Raw genomic sequence first — 22,414 nt, forward strand, 5'->3', positions numbered from 1 at the left:
TTAAAAAAATTAAATTTCCAGAGGTCAGCTTTTTAAGTCAATGACAAATTATGCACTGAGTGAACCTTGCTTACTCTCATATAACAGTTGTTCAAGCACGTCTTAGCCACTATCTTATAAACATGACCACCTTAAAAGGTTTTGTGGCATTTCAGGAACCAAAATCTCTTTATGTGGATACTTGTAAATATTCACCATCTTAGATGAAAAAAAGGCATTTTAAGGAAGCAGTAAATTCTCCACTTTGAGTCAATCTGATAATTCAATTATTTCACTGTAAGTCAGAAGGCTGATATTCAGATAGTGAAATACTTAAAGTGAGAGAGGAAAGAAAATCATTTAAATATATCATAAATTAACATACTTAGGAGCTCTTTTTTTAAAAAGGGAAGGTGCTAGGGACTTGCAACCATGGTGAGGCTCAAAATGAGGCTAATACTTGTCTTGAAATAGTCAGATACTCAACTATCTAAAGATCCATCCAAGCGTTATTTAATCATTCTTCATAGGGACTATTCACCTACTCTGGTTGACTGTCATTTTCAACATCATAACTTATATATGCTAGACTTCTTAAACTTGTGCTCTGTATTTCACTTTCTATACCATTTTATGCAAACATAATATACTCAAGTTGAAGAAAAATAATTTGCAGTGTTTTGGAGCATATTTTCAACTTCAAAACATTATCTAAATATTGCCTGTTAGTGGAACTGCAGAAAACTGTATAAAGATTCTCCTTATTCAATGTTGGCTAAAGTTACTAATATACAAAGTTCCATTACTACTACGCCAAATTTTTCCATGTGCACATGAAAAACATCTTACTTATTGATATCTCTTTTGAGTCATAAATTGTGGGCAAAATTTTATAGTGGCCACAAATATAAAAAATACTTTAAAAACTGGAATACAAAGAATGCAAGGAATGCATAGGGGTTTATACAACAACAAAAATTTTTTTTCTCAGAGAAAGAGACTAAGTTTAGGTTAGATTTCTAATCTTAGTTCTAAAGTATTTTTTTCTGCTAAGAAAAGGAAGTGAGAAGACCTATGCTATAAAAAATAAGGAACATCTTGAAAACTTAAATAGAAATAATTTATAAAATTAAGTACAGTTATCCTAAAGATGTAAAAATGGAGTGAAATAAAAAAAACAATTGCAGGGAATTTGTTTATTAAGCATTAATGTTAACACTTCTAAGTTAAGTATTCACTTATGAGTTCTCTTTGTCACTGCCTTGGTCAATGGACATAAAAATATTGCACAAAACTCAAGCATGGAAATAATAATTAACAAAATATCTAAGCAACATGTATATGCTTTACATTTTAAAAATTAATCCAAACAAAATAATGTGAAGCACTTCTCTGATTTGGAAGTCTTAAAATGTTCTCTCATGTTTTATTTAAGATTTTTTTCTCTCTCTCTTTTTTTTTTTTTTTTTTTTTTTTTTTTACAAATTGACACTGTGTACAAAGAGTTCAAATGGCCAGTAAAACTACTGTTTTAAAATTGTTGGCTTTAAGTAACAGAGGTATAATTTGAATTCACATCAGAGCTTTCTAAAATGGCAATAGTACAAGCATATGACTTTCTCTAGTATCCAAAATCTGTTCTGGCTCTCCCTTGGCTAAGGAATAGAAAACTAGACAGCCTTCTAAAACTGTCACGATTTCCTAAAATGCTTTGATAAAAGTTGGCATACTTCATTTCTCTTCCTTACCTTGATAACACTGGGCTAAACAGAAAATGAATATTTAGTCAATAGTAATTTACACAGTAGCTAGCGCTGGACCTCCAAATTTAGGTAAAATTGATGACCATTCAGAAACATAGTCTTAAAAGAAAAGTAGTTTGCCAAAATTAGGCCAAAAAGGCTACATTAAAGGGGAAAAAAAATGCCAAGAATGAGCTGAACATTAAAGTTTATCTGTTCCTAGAAGATTATGAACAACACAAAGGAAGCTGTAAAACTACATATAGATAAGAATGAATTCTTTCAGAGCAAGTTTATAGAAATTGTAGAGTAATAGCCTTTCTAAATTTCCACTTGATGTTTAAAATTTTATAAGTGATTTATTATGTCACCATATTAAGCCAATTCAATTAACTCCAATCAGTGAGAACTGCTTCAGAAACGCCTTGAAAAAGATGACAGAAACTATAAATTTGAAAAGCAACCGGTTTTTACAAAGCTCATCTCCAGATTTAGAATATATAACACTATCTATCAATTCCTGATTCCCCTTAAAATAGATTACTTATGTTTAGCCATTCCATCTTATTCCAGTTTAGCATTAAGAAAGAAATCTTAAAGGACTGCACTGTTGCTCCACACTGTCAATATTTCTCATATTCACCTTTAGACTATACCTCATTTTACTTCCCTTATAATATTAAAATAATGAATAAATATGGTCCTTTAGTTAAGGTCCTCCACCTTATCTTAAGTGAAATATAAAATAAGGTAGACTCATTAATTTCTTGCTAGCATTGGCTTAAAATCTGTTTACGAAATAAGAAATAGTAAACTTTTAAGTTTTTTTTACCCAGAAAGCAGATGTATTCTGATCCACTCCTAATATCTACATAAAACATTTCATCATTTTAGTTTAGTTTATAACATTTTTCTTGGAATATTATTGTTGTACCTCAGGAAAAAATCCAATTAACCAACTACAGAAATTATGCTCAATTATTAACCTTTTGAAAGAGGCAAAAGTTCTCTAGGAAAACCTAAAATAACCTGTTTAACAATTACCAAGTGCTGAAAAGGTCATTAAAAATTGGTAAATAATAAATGCAGTTTTGGTGTATTTTACCATTAATGCAAAATAGGATGGTGAAATTTCCCAATAGAATGTTAAAGAACGTCAACTAGAACACTGAGAACATCTCATTTGTCTTCCGACACCAACATTTTCCAGGATGAAAACAGTGACATGTAGTTTCACAGAATTTGAAATTTATAAGTTCAAGAATGGAATTAAAATTCAACTTAAGGGTAAAAAGCAAAATATGGCTGGTAGTGTCCAAATTTCAAATAAAATCTCAAGGGTAAGTATGGCTGCTGTTTCTCTAAACAGTCATTTTCCATAAAATGTTGGCTGTGTCATAAGAAATCTCCTGTGCTTTCTATCAACCAAGGCCTGCTGAAGTACAACATGTTTCCCTTGTAAATTCAACCTCAGCTGAAATGTCGAGCAAGGCGGGCAGATCTATAGTCAGCACGAAGTTGTACGAAGGAGTGAAGAATGTTCTTGTCCAGATTAGCAAGTTGTTCTCCTGAGCAGACTTGCTTTAAATTATCTGGGGCAACTACCAGAAGATTGCAAAGTGCATGCAGAGTATCAAAAAGCTGTAATACCAGTGGAATCTGAATTGAAATAAGAGAAGAAAAAAAAATAACATTGAAACAAAATAATTTCTAGTTTTACAATTAGTTTATAAATTCTTCTCATTTACATACTGTTAAACAGACTTACTAATGTGGGGAGAGTTCAATATTACAAATTGTAAAAGCTCCTGAAAGTGTTAAGACTCAAATATTTCAGACATTACATAAACTTGGTATAATTTTTTTTGAAAAGATCCATGTCAACTTCCTTCAATAGTAACAATCATTTATACTTCTGTGGATTAGAATTAGTTACCATTAATTTAGCACTTTTCTTAAATAATTTAAGCCTTAAGGAAAACTGATTTCAGAGAGATGTACATGAAGAAAGAACATATTTTCCTGAAGAAAGTGAACAATTTGCACTGTCGAACTGAAATATGGCCTTGTCTAAAATACAGCAAAAATGTGTTAAGACTGAAAATATGATTAGAACAATACTTTTTCAGTTAAGAAACGTTAGATCTGTCTCACTACAATATGGCAAGTTTTAAACTTTTCAGCAGTGATTATAAGTCAGCATGCATTTGTAATGGTCTGACTTATGTTCTTGAGCCTATTTACAAGATTAGTATTTGTGAATACATACCTTGAAGTCTTTGGCACACTTCCTATATTCAGCTACATCACAAATTGCTAACATGCCACCCATACAACTGTAGGAATATTGTTGAAGATGCTCATAAATAAGTCGATGAAAACGTACTCCAAGTTCCATCAAAACTGTATCCACATTCTTCCCATCCATGGAATTTTTAATCTTTTCCACTTGCTTTCTTACATAAGCACAGACTTTAACACAGGCCTGTAAAATTTTTTCTACACTTATTACATAGAAATGTGTATCAGCTTAGCTAAGGAGAAACTACATATAGTATCTCATTAATTTCTAAGTATAAATGAAAAAAATCTTAGAGCACAGTAAGATACACCAATGAAAATGCTAATGAAAATATTAAGCATAGCAGATATTCTCACTAGTATACTGCATTATTTTACTCACATTAGTATACTGAATCAAAACATTGTTTTCATCCTCTGGCTTAAAATCCGTTTTCTTTTGTTCTGCAGCCAAGATATGCTTCATCTGTCCAATCATACAATTTAATGTCCTAAGAGAATTAAGAACACCATATATTTGACCCATTTATTTTAAATTTACTTTAATTTATATTATTTATACTAAACTGAAATTATTTAATTTCAGAGCACCATAAAATTATTTACTATTGGTAGACTTCAGATTTTAAGAAAAAATAAATTCTAGACTTTGCTATCAATGAACTCTTGGTTTTACGATCTTCCTGCTCTTGCCCAATATTTTATTTAAGGTAATCTTAAAGATCTTAAAAACCTGTTACTAACTTATTTCCATAACCACCATATATACAGACTGGTTAGGAAGAGGGGAAGATAGCGGGTTTAAGTCAAATGGCCAATGTCTGGAAGAATTAGTGAAAAAAACAGGAGTTTCACAGTCTAAGGACAAGCAGGAAGCTGAACAAATGGTACTAAAGACTCAGCTGAGAAAGGAGAACATGGGTTTGTAGTGGCACCGATAATGTTCAAGTTATGTGCTACTCTCCAACAGCAATCAGCCACCCAGTTATGGGAATAAAAGAGACTGCACTAATCCAAAATCTTGGATCTATAAGATAGTTAAGGTTGATGGAAAGAGATTTTAGGGTCGTTATAAGCGACTAATTTAAGAGATAGATCAAACAACCTAAGCATAATAATGAATAAAGAAAAGGACAGTAGATTGGAAAAAGATAAATGTATTAAGGGCTAGAGTTCCTGCTGAGGTCAGAAAGCAGGTTATGGAGTTGGAAGAACAGGAGGTTGTGAACAACGTGTGGGATATTCAAGTTTGAGGTTTTTGGTACCAATGATAATGAGGTCTAGTAGGAAATGAGAGCAGGTAGCTAAAGTGAAGATGATCAAGAAAATGAATCAGTCACACACATGGAAGTAGAAATAACCTAAGATTTAAGGTTAACAGAAAAATTATAAGCCAGATGCCTGAATCCTCAATAAATGTAGGAGACTAACATAAATGACTGAGAGAAAACAGCAATAAGAAAAGATGATGTGAGTTTCAAAGGCAAAGGGGTTCCGACCTAACACCTATAGATAGATGGGTACTGGTCTGAAAAAATCAGAAGGGATCAGGTGAATGCTCTGCTCACCTCTTGGCCCCATGGTACATGGGTGAAAAATTAGAAGTTCACATTCATGAGACCACTACAGAATACTGTGCCTTCAATTAATCAACTAGTGCAAAGACTCTGAGATTAAGGCTTATAAAGGAAGATATTAAGAAGACACCAAGGAAATACAGCTTTCCTGTATCTCTGAAAGTTTAACATATCCAACCTCCCCATGTCCCAAATATGATTTTCAGGTATTCTGAGGTAAAGCAAGAGAAACAAATTAATATCAGGGATTTAGGTTAGGAAAATACATACTTCTTCAAGTGGTGATTATAATGTGTACAATATATCATGCACATTATAATTACATTAAATGAAGCTCTATGTATATATAATCTCATATGGTCCTGACTGAAAAAAAAAGGGAGAGACCAGTTTTAGGATTATTCTAAGCATATTAATTCAGTAAATTAGTCTCAGTAATTAATTTTATAACATCCTTATTTTTCCTAGTTTTATTCTTCAATTTTATTTTTCTTTCCTTCATTATCATATACTCAATGGTAATTCTTGATGTTAGTGAGAAGATAACTGGGAGGTGAGCTGCAAGTTTGATACTACTAATAAAGTAAAAATTATTTAATTTTTCATAAATTGGGAGTAGATTCCAGGCTATCCTTATAACAGCACTGAAACTAACTTGCACTCAAATATGCTTTCTTGAATAGAAGAGAAAGGAACAGAATCACAGTAAGTGAAAAAGATATGCCCAAATCTAGTAGCATGGGTTTTAGAATTTGAGTTCCAGCTCTACCACCATTAGCAGTGTAATCTTGAGCAAATTACTTAATTTCTTTAAGCCTCCATTTCCTCATCTGTAAAACAGAAATAGTATTTCCTACCTAATAAATAAAATAATACAGGTTAACGGTCCTTGCACTGTGCCTAGCACACACCAAATGCTTGATAAGTGGTAACTATCATCACCATCAATGTATGCCCACCACATCATCTCAAGAAAAGATGAGACCCACTGCTCTACACTATTAACAGGTAATTAACTACAAAAAAAGTTACAAAAATTTTTGAATGAAGAGTTCATATTCGGGGCACCTGGGTAGCTCAGTCGTTAAGCATCTGCCTTCAGCTCAGGTCATGATCCCAGGGTCCCGGGATCGAGCCCCACATTGGGCTCCCTGCTCAGTGGGAAGCCTGCTTCTCCCTCTCACACACCCCTTGCTGTGTTCCCTCTCTGTCTCTCTCTGTCAAATAAATTTTAAAAGAGTTTGTATTCACTTAATGAAATTTACTTACAGAAAACAAGTATATTTATTTAAAGCATTTCAGATATAAACCTGAAAATTCTAAATGAAAATAAAATCTTCTATGTTACATACCATTTTTAAGGAGTTTCGAGAGAGAGAGGGAAAGGAGGAGGAGGAAGAGAAAGTGGTGGCCTATAAAAATGGTTTTCACTTGAATCTAGTTTAAAAGCATACCTAAACATACTGAAAACCATTTTCATGATGCATTTATAATGGTATTTTTACAATTTAAAAAACGTAAGAAAAAGGGGGCGCCTGGCTGGCTCAGTCGGTGGAGCGTGTGACTCTTGGTCTCAGGGGTTGTGAATTCAAGCCCCACTTTGGGTGTGGACTTTAAAATAAAATCTTTAAAGGTGTGCCTGGGTGGCTCAGTCGGTTAAACATCTGACTCTTGATTTCGCCTCAGATCATGATCTCAGTATCATGAGACTGAGCCCCGTGTCCGGCTCTGCACTGAGCAGGGAGTCTGCTTGAGATTTTCTCTTTCTCCCTCTGCCCCTTCCCCCAGTGGTCTCTTTCTCTCTTAAAATAAATAAATAAATCTTTAAAAAGAAATCTTGAAAAAATAAATTAATTAAAAATAAACATAAAAAATATAAGAGAAAAGGTAAAACTAACAACTTGCCTATCAATGCCAGTATCCAATTTCATCTCCATCTGTTCAATTATTTCTTTTTTCTTCTGAAGACATTCAGATAACTTAGGAGAAGAGCTATTGAATGTTTAAAGGGAAAAAAAATCATATTAGCAGCCTTATAAAAGTTTTTCATAGGCATATATGTATTGTTATAAATATTTATAAATATACATATATTATTTTAATTTGCTCACAACTCCAAGAAACACATAAGTAGTAATTATTATGCCCAATTCAATACTAGGAAATTACGTACTATTACTATGCCTAATAGTCACACTAGGAAAAATTAACCAGTTAAATGAGAAGGAAGAGGAAGATTTAGATTTGTTACTTTCATCTAAAAGAGGATATCCCTTAAAAATATAAATATATGTGATTTTGAAATTTTGGGATTATTTGGTTTCCTTTTTAATTAAATATCTGGATTAACAGTAAAACAAAAACAAACAAAAAAAACCCCAAAGAAAAGAGACTTAAGAATATAATAAATTATACTAATTAAAATTTGAAGACTAACAGCCAATCCAGTTGTATTTAGCTTTCCTATATTATAAAAACAAATTTGACAATCATATTTGCCTTCTGAATGCCATCTAAATGTCAAAAACACCTAAACTATTAAGGAATATGCAACCCTAATAGTTATGTGAATTCTATGGCATTATTATGTGAATGCTATGTGGCATTACAGCTCTTAAAATAGTACATTTCCTTTTAAAGTGTGATTCAGGGATCACGAATGATCTTTACCTTTGAGATTGTTTTTGAACTAATTTCTTGTATATCAATGTACACAATAAAATGTTTAAAATTTTATCTTTTACATATTTTTCCTCTTTTTAAAAAATATTTTTCCTCTTTAATAAAGTACACATACAATTTTATAAGGCATGTTCATGTATACTCTACCTTATTTCATCCTCACATACTTTAAAAGTCCACATAAATTGATAGGAAGACATAAACCAAACCTTATTTAATGCTTTATTGAAATCTGTCCTATTAATCTTATAAAATTTTTGTTGCATATCTTTATATATAGAGCATTATAATAGTCACTGAAATAACAAAAATCAATTTGACTAACCTTATTAGTGGCATAAGGTGATCATTAAACTGCTTGTCAAAAAGATGAAAAATAGTATTGGCCTGTTGCACAACATCCAAAAAATAGAGATTTGCATTCCTAGAATCTGAAGAAGGAATTCCTAAAATTGGAAGGCATGTACATATTAGAATCATACTTGAAGAAATTTATCTTGGTAACAGAAAAATGAATATAGCATCATGAATAAAAGTAACTGCTAATTTTAATCAGCAATGATTTTTGATGACAGAAGAGTAAAATTAAGCTTAATAACTTAGTAAAATGAATCCAAAATTTTTACACGAAAATTTTCATCATCTACTCAGTCTCCATTATTTGCTGAGATAAACCAAAAAATAAATCAATAAATGAATCATCTTGGACTGTATCTTCTCCTTTCCTTTCCCACTCTCATGCCCGGTGGTTCCACAGTAGCCATGCATATACTTCCACCATTTTTCTTAAAACAAGGCCTCATTACATCTGATAACAGTTAAAATAATTTTTTATTAGTTTCCTGGGTTCAAATCACTTTATCTTTTCTGCTATATATTGTTGCCAGACTAACATACTTAAACTTACACATTTCACTCATCTTGCTCTCCATTATTTCCTCAAAACTATTCAAAGTATCCTCACTGTCTACAAAATAAATTCTTGATTTTCAGCATGGTATTCAGGCGACTCAACATGCTGACTCCAAAAAAGAGAGTAGATGATGAAAATTTTCATGTAAAAATCTTGGATTCATTTTATTAAGTTATTAAGCTTAATTCTACTTTCCAGACTTCAGTTTCCTCTTTTTTGTAAAAGAGCAAGAGATAAACTCTAAGGTCCATTCTAAACTTAGATGTTTATGTTTCCAGCTAAAATTAAAAGGCATTAATGGGCTAGGGAAAATATTCACATATGAGAAAATAAAATTAATACCTAGAATTCTTTATAGGATGATGATTTTTTTTCGAAGTTTTAAAAATGAAAACAAAGGTGTTTCATTTTTCCATAAAAGACAAAAATCACCAACTGGTAAGAAAATTAAAGGCTCCAACACAAACTTACAAGAGAAAAAAATAAAGTCAATACACATGTGGAAAATCCTTACTATTAATGAAAGATATTAAAATTAAGGTAATATTTATGTATGTTTTTAACCACTAAATTAAAGTTTTTGAAAGAATATTCAATTTATGCAGAAGAACTGGTACAACCATACATGCCAACAGCAGTGTAAATTAGTGCAAAAAAACCCTTTGGAAAGGTCTGTAAGTACAGAAATTTTAAAAATTGGCAACACACTTTGTGTGTGTGTGTTTTAAAGTAAACTCTACCTCCAATATGGCGCTTGAACTCATAATCTAGAGATCAAGAGTCTCATGCTCTACCAACTGACCAGCCAGGTGCCTCTGGTAACATACTTTGATCTGCTAACTTCACCTCTGGGATTTCATACAGAGAAAATAATTCGAAATAAGGAAAACACTTTAAGCTCTATAAAGTTCACTGTGGCATTATTCATATTACTAAATTGCTGAAAAAAATCCAATATGTCTAGTAGTAATAGGGGACAGTTAACTTTATAATAAATACACATGACAAAATTTTATACTATCATTAGAAATAATAGCCGTTAAGTGCTAACTGAATGGCTGCATGGAAGAAAATTTATGAATTGTAAGAGACATTTTCATCCTACCAGTAAATTTTCTAAGCCCTTCCAAATTATGAATACAGCTACTAAAATGAAGATGCCAGATTTCCAAACAAACTAAATAACAAATCCTTCATACCATATAGATTCAAATTCTTGTTACTTTTTTTCATTATCTTCTTTAATCTTCTTAATATCTTTGAGGTATTATTATCCCAATACAAACTGCCACATTAAGTCACTTACAAATGGCAAATGTTAAATACTTGATTGAAGAGTCGGCTGTAATTGGGGTGCCTGGCTGGCTCAGTTGGAAGAGCATGTGACTCTTGACCTTGGTTGGGATCATGAGTTTGAGCCCCACACTGGGTGTAGAGATTACTTCAGAAAATAAATAAATAAACTTAAAAAAAGAGTCTACTGTAATTAAGTTAAAAAAAAAGGATACAAATGCTTATCTATAATCATGAGAGTGAATTAAAAAATGGGTAAGAATAACCCAGAAGTTTACTGAATTATGGGTCATTTTGCTTCAGTGTTAAAAAAACTTTAAAAAATGTGATATACAGTCAATAAACATTTTTGAGCATCTGCTATGTGCTTTCTAAGTACTAGATAATCATGATGAACAAGCCAGATACTCTTTCTTTTTGCTCTTTCTTTTTACTCTTTCACTCCATTCAGCTCTCTGGTTCATATACCTCCTCAGAGAGGCATTCTCTAAACAACCTCTCTAAAAAAAGTCCTCTGCTCCTGAATTCCCCATCCCACCTCCCAACACTTCTATCTCTTACTCAATTTTATTTTTCTTCATTGCACTTTCTAGTCATTTTTCTATCTTATCCCTAAGAATGAAAGCTCCATAAGTGCAGGAGTAGGCACTTGGGTATTTGTTGATGAATGAATTCTGGTAAGTGGAGGCAGACATTAACAGATGAAGATTTCATTGTGATAAATGCTATAAAAAATTAATTCAGTGATGAAATAATGAGTAACTAGGCTGGGAGTAGAGGGCTATCTTAGCTAGGGTAATCCACAAAAGCCTATTTAAGAAGGTGACATCTTAGTTGAGATCAGAGTTTAAAAAGTCAGGCATGAGAAGAGCTAAAGGAAAAGGGATTGGGGGGTAGGGGGAAAGCCTGAGTGAGAAAAAAAACAAATGAAGGCCAGAGTGGCTGATGGCTAAGGTAGTGAGAGGAAGTACAATATGAGAAATGGATGAATACATAAAAGGGAGGACAGATCAAAAGCCATGCTTTGTTTTCCCCCTAAAAGTAACAGGAAGTTCCTAAGGGTCTTAAATAAGGAAACGATAATCAAACTGACTGTTCTGTGAGTCAGTAATGTGGAGAGCTGAGAATGTACACAGAAAGATCAGTTAGGTATGGATAAAGACGACGGTGTTTATATTAGGGGGCGTTAGTAGAGCTTGAGAAAAGTAGATGAATTTGAGTTATGTTTGGAAGTATACTGATAGGATTTGCTAATAGACTGGCTATCAGGTTTGATGAAAAGAACTACAGCAATTCCTATGTTTGGGGCCTGAGCAACCAGTAAATAGTAATGCCTTCTAAGGACATGGCGAAGAATGGGAGTGAACAGGTTTAAATGGAAGATAAACAGTTTCAGTAGGGATATGTTAAATCTGAGATGCACAATGAACAGGTGGAAAGTTCAAGGACAAAACTACATTAATGCGGCTGGAATTTAGGGAAGAAATCATTATTATCCTATTAATACCAGTAAACCTGAAAGACCAAAAGCAAAAGAAAAATTTTAATATGAATCTATTCTTTTCCAGGCTTATTTTGGAATATTTTCCTTTCTAAACTTTACATTACTCAATTGCTTCAACCAAAATTGCTGTTTTCCTCCTTTGACATTTTATAACTTACAGCATTGTATCACATTCAGCCATCCACTGTAGTGTCTTATGTAGCTTACCCTGCCCTGCTTCATGTAAGCAATATGAGAAAACTGAGTCTTTGTGTAACTTTCTGCACCTATCAAACTCTTGCATTACAGATGCTCAAAAAGCATTATTTATTGCATTGAACTGATTTCGACATATAGAGTTGAAGATATACAAAACATTATGCATATAATTAATCAAGCATGATCAAAGGAATTTAACACAAAGTATTAGCACAAATAAATATACTTACCAGCAAGTCCTGTTTCCAAAGCATAATCAATATGCTCAATGCATAAAAATTCCACAAGAATGGTAAAAATTCTAAAGGCATTCCTTGGTAAATCAGAAGGATCAGAGAGCTTTAAAAAACAAAAACCAGATAATCATTCCTCAAGTCTATCTTTAAAAAAAGGGCTTTTTTTTTTAAGCAATCAACTTTGTATAAGATGTAGCCAGTATTCAGATATCAAAATAATTATGCCTCTTCCTCTCCACCCCCAATGCCTCTCTCACATACATAGACATACAGTTACAATGCTCCATATTTGTCTACAATTCTCCTGGCTTAGACTAGATCAATGTTTTTCTCACCTGGATTGCAATCCATTCGTGGATTATGACAAGAAAGAAAGAGGGAAGAGAAGAGAGAATCAATAGGAAATAAAGTATAATGTACATATTAAAACCAAATACGGTTTTATGAAATACACATACACACAAAAACATCATACACATACACATTCATGTAACAAATATCCACTGGACTATTATGTAAAATCCATTTCTTGTAGGTTGTAGTCAAAGAAGTTTCAGAGCCACCAACTTTAACAAAAGTTATTCCAGCAAAATTCAGAATAGAAAGGATTCTTTATTCTATTAGGGGGCGGGAATGGGGAAATCGATAACAAATGCACTACAAAATGTGTCAGGCTCAAATCCCAGCTTCATCACTTCCTCTTTGAGTAAACCCTTAAGATATTATTTGACCCCACCAGGCCTCAATTTCTTCATCTGTAAGGTGGGAATAATATATATATATTTTTAATAATATTTTTTCATTATATCATGTTAGTCACCATACAGTACATCCCTAGTTTCTGATGTAAAGTTCCATGATTCATTACTTGCATATAACACCCAGTGCACCATGCAATATGTGCCCTGGTGGGAATAATATTAATAGTCCTTACATCCTAGTCCTGAGTTGAGAATAAAATATAAAAAATGCACATAAAGTATTTTTAGCACAATGTTTGGCACATAGTAAACTTACAATAATAAATGTTCATTTTGCTATTGATATTGCTGATGACTAACTACTCAGAGGAAGTATGAGTAATTATGGTGAGAAAATGAAATCTCTCTCTAAAAAGTTAGAAAACTACCTCTCAACATCTTATAACTGCTTCTTGTATTATTTATCAACTGACTGTTGCCTCTTTGTAGTCTCTATTCATTTACCTTTCTCAGAGTAATGTTTGTTATCTAATATAAAGAGCTGGGAGCTGAAGTGCATAACCCCCTTTAAGAACCCTATTATAAATACTGATTTGCTATTACTCAATTCCCTTCCTGATCTTCTTAATACCACTTCAAAGTTTACTCTTCACTCTTCACTAGTCACTCTACCACAACTTTCACCTCCCTTCTTTGCTCACTGATGCTCAATAGATGCCCTTAACAAGCAAAAAAGAATAAACTTCCCCCCCTCCTGTTTACATTCATATATCCACGCATAATTGATAGAAGAGGTAGACAGAAAACTGATAGGCAGATGGAAGATGTAAACAACCATGTCAATCAACTGGACCTGACATGTACAGAATACTCCATTTAACAACATCAGGATATACATTCTTTTTTCAAGTATACACAAAACATTTACAAAGATGGATCATATCCTGGGCTAGAAAACAAGTCTCAACAAATTTAAAATGGATTCACATCATACAAATCATGTCCTCTAACCACAACAGGATCAAATTTGAATTAATAACAGAAAGAACAAAAAAACACCTCAATATCTGACAACTAAAACACTTCTAAATCACTCTTGGGCCAAAAGAAATCAAAAGGGAAATTTAAAAGTATTTTGAACTGAATTAAAATAAATACAACATATCAAAATTTGTGGTATGCAGCTAAAGCTTACCTTAGAGGGAAATTTATAAGACTAAATGTTTATATAAGAGAAGAACGGTCTCAAATCAATGACCCCAGTTTCCACCTTACAAAACTAAACAAAGAAGGGCAAATGAAACCCAAGTAAGCAGCAGAAAAGAAATAGAGTGGAAACTGATGAAACACAAAAGAACAGAGAAAAATCAATGATACCAAAAGCTGATTCTTTGGAAAAATCAATAAAATTGATAAACCTCTAGCCAGACTGATCGGGAAAAAAAAGATACAAGTTACTGATATCAAGAATAAAAAGGTGACATCACTATAGATGCTACAGATATTAAAAGGATAATAAGGAAATATGAACAATGTAATCCCAATAAATTCAAACATTTATGTGAAATATACAAATCATTGAAGACACTAACTACCAAAGCTCAATTAAAAAGAAATAGGTAACTTAAATAGTTCTGAATCTATTATAGAAGTTGGATTTGTAGTTAAAAACCCTCACAAAGTGCAGGCCCAAATGACTTTACTAGTAAATTCTACCAAACATTTAACTAAGAAGTAATATCAATTTTACACAATCTCTTCCAGAAAATTGAAGAGAAGAAATAGTTTCCAACTCATTCTACAAGGCCAACATTACCCTGATAACCAAAACTAGACACTGTGTGAAAAAAATATATGTATAAGTCAATATCCCTCATGAACACAAGCACAAAAATTCTAAACAAAAGTACAGCAAACCTAATCCAACAAAAAATACATAGGATAATACTTGATGACCAAGCGGGGTTTTATCAAAGGAAACGAAAGCAAGGTTAACATTTGGAAATCAATGTTACTCAGCACATTAACAGAATAAAAAGAAAGCACTTGACAAAATCCAACACCTAATCTTATAAAAACCCAGAAAACTAAAAATAATTTCCTCAATCTGATAAAGAGCATCTGTGAAAAACCTACAATGAATATCATACTTAACGGTGAAAGACTCAATGCTTTATTCTTAAGATAAAGAATAATACATGGTATTTGCTCTCACCACTTCCACTCATCATTTTACTGGAGGTTCTGAGCAATGCAACAATGCAAGAGAACAAAATAACAGGTTTCTATACTAGAAAGGAATAAGTAAAACTGACTTATTGGCAGACAACATGACAGTCTATTTAAAAATCCTATGGCAGGCGCCTGGGTGGCACAGCGGTTAAGCATCTGCCTTTGGCTCAGGGCGTGATCCTGGCGTTATGGGATCGAGCCCCACATCAGGCTCCTCCGCTATGAGCCTGCTTCTTCCTCTCCCACTCCCCCTGCTTGTGTTCCCTCTCTCGCTGGCTGTCGAATAAATAAATAAATCTTTAAAAAAAATAAAAAATAAAAAAAATAAAATAAAAATCCTATGGAATCTAAAAAAAAAAAAAGCCATTAGAACTAATAAGTAAGTTTGGTTAGGTTGCAGGTATAAAGTCAACATATAAAAATCAATACACTAACAACAAAGTATCAAAAGTATAAATTAAAAAATACCACTTATATTAAAATAACACAAAAAATATTAAATACTCAGGGATAAACCATGTGTGCTAAAAATTACAAAACTCTGGTACGGGAAATTAAACAAAAAATCAATGGACAGATAAACTTTATTCATAGAGTGAAAACTCAGTATTATTAAGATGTCACTTTTCCACAAACAGAACTACAGATTCAATGCAATCAAAACCCAAACATTTTTTCCCCAGGGACTGACAAACTGATTATAAGACATATGAGAATGCAAAATCATCTATATGAAAATATTAGAGGACTTACTCTACCTGATTCAAGACAATAATTACAGTGATCAAGACAGTGTAATATTGGCACAAAGACAAATAGGTCAATGGGACAGAATAGAGTCCAGAAACAGATCCACATATAAATTGTCAAGCAGTTTTTGACAAAGGTTCCAAAGTAATTTAGTGGAGAAAGGATAGTCTTTCCAACAAATAACACTTAAACAACTGGATACCTAAATGTAAAAAACTGAACTTTGATCCAACATCATAGGACATGTATAAGTTAACTCAAAAATGACTATAGACTTAAACGTAAAACCTTAAACTGTGAAACTACTGAAAGGAAACATAATAGGAAATCTTTGTGACCATGGGTTAGGCAAAGTTTTCTTATATATAAAACACCATCATAATGGAAAAGTATAAATTGGGTTTCACCAAAATTAAGAACTTCTAGTCTTTGCAAATACTGTTAAGAGATTGAAAAGGCAAGTCACAGACTGAAAGAAAACTTTGCAAATCACGTATCTGATAAATGAATTGTAACTAGAATACAGAACTCTCAAAGGATAAGAAAACAACTCAATTTTCAAAAAGCACGAAATACATCAAAGAATATATACAAATAGCAAATATACACATGAAAAGATACTCAACATAATTAGTCATTAGGAAAATGCAAACTAAAACCATAATAAGATATCGGTACACACCGTTAGGCTGTCTAAAATTAAAAAGACGGATCATACCAAATGTTGGAGATCACGGAGAACAAATGGAACTTTAACACATTACTGGTGGGAATGACAAATGAAACAACAACCTTGGAAAACAGTTTGGCAGTTACTTTAAAAGAAATACCATATGACTCAGCCATATTGCTTCTAAGTATATACTCAAGAGAAATGAAAGCATATGTCTGCATAAAGACATATATATCAATGTTCACAGCAACTTCATAATAGTCAAATACTGAAATCAATCTAAATATCAATAGGTAAGTAGATATACTGTGGTATATTCATGCAAGGAAATACTACTCAGCAATATAAAGGAGCATACTAAGTAATAAAACAATGTGGATGAATTTCTAAATAATCATGCTGAATGAAAGAAGACAGAAACACATGTACACATTATAACACACTATATACTATTTATAAAAAATTCTAGAAAATTAATGAACCTCTTAAAGACATCCTATTTAGCTTTCAAGTCTCAGTCCTTAAATGTCACCTTCTTTTTGAAAACAAATTTACAGTGACATAAAGCTGTTCAGTGGTTCTCTGAGGATAGAAGTGAAGGGAAGAGGAAAGGGGGACTGTAAAAGGACAAAAGGAAACTTTTTGGGGTGATGGATCTGTTCATTATCTTGACTGAGGTTATAGCTTCAGAAATGTAGACATAACATCAAAGTTATCAAATTGTGCAGTTTAAATATATGCAGTTTACTGAATGTCAAAGGTATCTCAAAGTCCTTTTTTTAAAAAGAAAGGGAAAAAAGCACTAATCTCATTACACTGCCCTTTTTAAATAATCCTTTAAAGCTTACATCATCATCTACAAGGTCAAGTCTGAATTTCTAAGCATGGTGTACAGAGTTTCTGTTTACCTTTTCAACTTCCTTTCTCACTACTCTCCCATGTACATTTCTTTTTTTTTTTTTTTTTTTTTAAGATTTTATTTATTTATTTGACAGAGATAGAGACAGCCAGCGAGAGAGGGAACACAAGCAGGGGGAGTGGGAGAGGAAGAAGCAGGCTCCCAGCGGAGGAGCCTGATGTAGGGCTCGATCCCAGAGCACCAGGATCATGCCCTGAGCCAAAGGCAGACGCTTAACGACTGTGCCACCCAGGCGCCCCCTGCCATGTACATTTCTATTTCAAGCATTTTATGCCGTACAGCTGATCTTTGTATATTACTTTTTACATGTACTATTCCCGGCAAGAATCACCTTCTTGAAGATATCCTATGTAGCTTTAAGACTCAGGCCTAAAAAGACCCCTTCTTTTTGAAACCTTTTCAAATAAATACTTTTCCTCAATTCTTTAACCAGGCAGAGCTGGTTGCATTGTCTTGGTCCCAGCAGGGTATACCTATTTTGCATTGATTATTTAGGTCTACCTCCTTTCTCCACACTATTCAAAAGTAATATATAGGTCTTATTTTTATATCTTCAATGTCTAGCATAGCAGCTGGTACAAAGTAAACACATGTTTCTTGGATCAGATTGTGCTAAACAAAACTGAATTTCCATCTTGTAACTTTCTAGACAAAAGGTCATGATATAGAGCTAGTTACTATGATTCAAACAACATAATGCTGACAGCTTCAGGTTCAATGATCTTTAGAAATACTTTAACATATTACCAGCATTCAGAAAAGTAGAGATAGTAATTTACCAAATATACCCATCACCCACCCAGATGTGTCAAACCTTAACATTTTTCCAAATGTACTTCAGATTTTTTATCTTTTTGCGGGGGAGGGAGGAAGGGGAGTTCTACATATGGATAAAGTCCATTAGGTACTCCTCCCTCATGGCAAACACTACCCTGAATCTATCATGCTTATGCTTGGGCACATCCCTAAACAATATAAGGTATCCTTTTACTTTTTGAAACTTTGTATAGTGGTGTTATACTGAATATATCTTTTCCCCATCTTGTTCTTTTTCACTCAACACTGTATTTTTGAGATTTATTGTGGATACATGTAACTCTAGTTTAGTCATTTAAATTGTTACATGGTTTTCTAGTGTATGAACAATGTCAGTTTATCAATTCTCTTTTTGAGGCACACTTAATTTGCTTCTAATTTTTCACCATGATAAACACTGCTATGATGTTAGACATGGCATGTAGACCTATGAGTTTCTCTAAGGAAATCTCAAGTTACTATCCAAAGTAACTATACCAATTTTTATTTCCATTGGTAGTGTATGAAAATTTCTATTGCTCCACATCCTTAACACACACTTAGTATCACCAGACTTAATTTTTGTAGACTGAATGAGAATGAGATAGTATTTTCCCATTTTAAGTTTCATTTTCCTATTAGTGAGATTGACTATCTTACTGGTAATTTACATTTTCTGTATTTGTTTACATATGTTTATCAAAATAACCCTTCCTAACTTATTCCAAAATAACTTGCATATATTATCTCCTTTTTGTAGGTAAAGAATCTGAGCTTTAGAGACATTAGGTAACTGGCCAGAGGCAGTGGTCAAGCCAGGTTTTGAGTCCACCTCTAGCTGACTCCAGAGATAGCTCTTGGCTATCACATATAATGGCGTCAATGATAGTTACTTCATTTACTGAGAACCCACTATGTGCATTTTTAGTCTTTGTTTTCTATTGATTTATATTTATATGTATTATTTATATTGATTTACTGTCCATCAATATAAAATATATAGACTATATATATCAATACAAATAAAAAATTAAGACTGCCTCAACTCTCAGTTCCACTGCTTAAGAAGTATGTTATCTCAGTTTCTTCATCTGTAAAATGGAATAAAAACCTCACAAGGTTGTTACAATGATTAAATGAGCTGGTGTATATCTAAAGTGCTTTGGAACATTGTATATGCTATACAATTATTTGCCACTATTACTTGTTTTACATAATCTTCTGCTAGTAACATTGGTTATAAATACCTTCTTGCAGGCTATGACTTATCTGTTTCCTTTGTTAAAGTGTGTTTGTTGGACAGAAATTCTAAAGTTTAATGGACTCAACTTTTCCTTTGGTATCTAGGTTCTTAAAATATTCTTTTTTCCCTAATGGTCTGTTTCTTTATGAGATGGCTCTAAATCTCCCTTTCATATCTTGATTTAATATACCTTACAGAAGAAAAATGTGGTATATTCAACTTTCAAAATTATATTAAAATATACTTCTAAATAATTTAAAAATAATTCTGTTCTCCAAAACAAAACCTCCATCATTTTTTATTACAAAAAAGTAGTTGTTCCTAACCAGAGAGCAGATTTAGATCTTATTATAAACAAGGCAAAGATTAAAAAACACAACCATATAAATAAAATAAATTTATAATTACTCTTACCCTATGACATCTTTCAAAGGCTTGCTTGGTTTCTTGTAAAAGATTAACCACCACTTCTTGAGATAGGAAAGTTTCCCCATGAGTATCGATACTTGGCCCCAGTGGTAAATTGGTACGTTGTCTAATTCTCTCTTTCAAATCCTGAATACTAATGCATCATAACAACAAATGAAAAGAGAACACTTTACTATACACAGATTTCAATTTCAAGTACTCTTCAACTTAGTATAAATCAACAGAGATAAATGGACTAACTGCCAGACCTAAAAGTTCTAATTTCAATAATTAGCTCTGTAAAGTGAAATAAGCCTTAATCTCTAAACAGAAGATTTTCATCAGAAAAATGAGTATATATGGAATTATGACCTTTAAAGTCTCTTTCAGCTCTTTAATTGTGACTCAATAGCCAAAAATTTCTTGTTTGGTTTCCTTATGAACTGGACTATTCCAAATAAGTTAATATAACTAAATCATCCTACTTACCTCAAAAATTCAGTGCTTTTTAAATATATTTAACCATTTGAGCATATTGCACATTTCTTTATCATTATTAAATAAGATATATGAAACACAGTTTAGCTTTTCTTAATGACTGAGGGTTATTTTGAACATTATTTGGTGGTATCTTTAGAAGGTTGGATTTCTTTTGCTCCTAGAATATCTAGCTCTAGACCACTATGAACATTTTTTTAAAAGATTTTATTTTGGGGGCACCTGGGTGGCTCAGTCGGTTAAGCATCTGCCTTCGGCTCAGGTCATGCTCTCAGAGTCCTGGGATCAAGCCCCGCATCAGGCTCCCTGGAGCCTGTTCTCCCTCTCCCTCTGATCCTCTCCCTGCTGCTCATGCTCTCTCTCTCCTAAATAAACAAATAAAATCTTAAACAAATTATATATATATATATATATATATATATATATATTTTTTTTTTTTTTTAAACATAATCTCTACACCCAACATGGGGCTCAAACTTACAATCCTGAGATCAAGAGTTGCATACACCACTGACTGAGCCAGCCAGGCACCCAAAACTTAATTTTTTTTTAAATTTTCATAATTGTTCTTTAGTTTTTCTCTTCCTTTACTTGCTGCTGACTTTCAGATGTCACTTCTTATTCCTAATTACAACCTCTCCCTGACCATTCTTTAGTATATGACAAACTTGGAAACAAGAAACTGATTTGAGTGTACTCTGTACTCTATTCTGCTTCATTTTAGAATCAAACCCAGACAGTTGAGATCTGGATAACAGGTGCCACCAACCCTACAGCAAATCATTTTCTTCTAGTATGTGAATAATCACAGGTTTTAAGGTATTAATTAAATAACTTTATGCCCACGTGCTATTTTTTCCCATATCTGCAACAACAAAAAATGATGTGCTTCCTAGTTAACAACCTGGAATAATTTACTCAGTCTGGGGGGGAAAAAAGGAGACTATAGAACTCTTTACAGTGCTGGTATTCTGCTTTACATTTTAATTACATTATATTAGGTTATTTCAACATGTGGTTCAAGAGACAGGATTTGATCAATGGTGTAAATAAGCTGGGTTAAATGAGTTCTTCACAGAAAATTCACTGTCATATTTGACAACTTTGTCCAAATATAATAAAGTTTTTAAAATCTTTAGTTTTAACTACAACATTTAATAAAAACACTTACCCTCCTGTGCCAATGGATCTCTTTTGATGGTTTTTTGAGTCATAATAGCGCTGCAGGATCATAGCACTTCTGCTTTTTAAATATCCAGTCTCCACCTCAATATAGTTCTCCAAATAGGAAGTGAAAATGGATTTGATAAGCTTAGACAAGAAAGTCTGTTTATCAGTACCTAAGTTAAATTCCATCAACTTGCTGGAAAGATTTGTGGTTCTTTTCATGGAAAGGGGGGAAAAAAAGATTAATGTATATTTTAGGTATAGTGACAATACTAAGGAATATATATTTTTACAATGTGATTTTAATAACTTATGTTAAACCACCATTTCTTAAACCTTGGAAGACACTTAGGATACAGAGAGCAGCTGCATAGGGTAATATATAAAGTAGAATGGATATTGCAAACAACACTATGGTTTAGAAAACTGACTAGGGATAATCTCCTAGGGATCTTAGGAGAGGAAACCAAGGCAACCGACCAGTCTAGAAATGGCAACAGTGGCAGAGTTCTAATGCCATTCATGATATGGTACTCACATCAGAATACTGAGAGATCTACTTTCTGTTTATTTTCTTTTGTCTTTATCCCAATTTAACACAAA

The 22,414-nt window shown here is 32.7% G+C and overlaps 1 protein-coding gene across 1 annotated transcript in view; it reads right to left on the bottom strand.

Annotated features, from left to right (window-relative positions):
• Positions 1-1,160: 1,160 nt before the first annotated feature.
• Positions 1,161-22,414, bottom strand: part of EXOC5 (exocyst complex component 5) — a 57,337-nt gene continuing 36,083 nt past the window's right edge. The window contains exons 11-18 of the mRNA XM_026480311.4: positions 21,816-22,025; positions 20,153-20,300; positions 12,420-12,528; positions 8,607-8,727; positions 7,505-7,591; positions 4,405-4,513; positions 3,991-4,206; positions 1,161-3,380 (exon numbers count right to left, since the gene is read on the bottom strand). Coding sequence (XP_026336096.1) covers positions 3,192-3,380; positions 3,991-4,206; positions 4,405-4,513; positions 7,505-7,591; positions 8,607-8,727; positions 12,420-12,528; positions 20,153-20,300; positions 21,816-22,025 — 1,189 coding nt within the window. The 3' untranslated portion in view covers positions 1,161-3,191. The remainder of the gene's footprint in view (positions 3,381-3,990; positions 4,207-4,404; positions 4,514-7,504; positions 7,592-8,606; positions 8,728-12,419; positions 12,529-20,152; positions 20,301-21,815; positions 22,026-22,414) is intronic.

This window comes from Ursus arctos, unplaced genomic scaffold, assembly GCF_023065955.2.
Source record: "Ursus arctos isolate Adak ecotype North America unplaced genomic scaffold, UrsArc2.0 scaffold_25, whole genome shotgun sequence".
Classification (NCBI taxonomy): Eukaryota; Metazoa; Chordata; class Mammalia; order Carnivora; family Ursidae; genus Ursus; species Ursus arctos.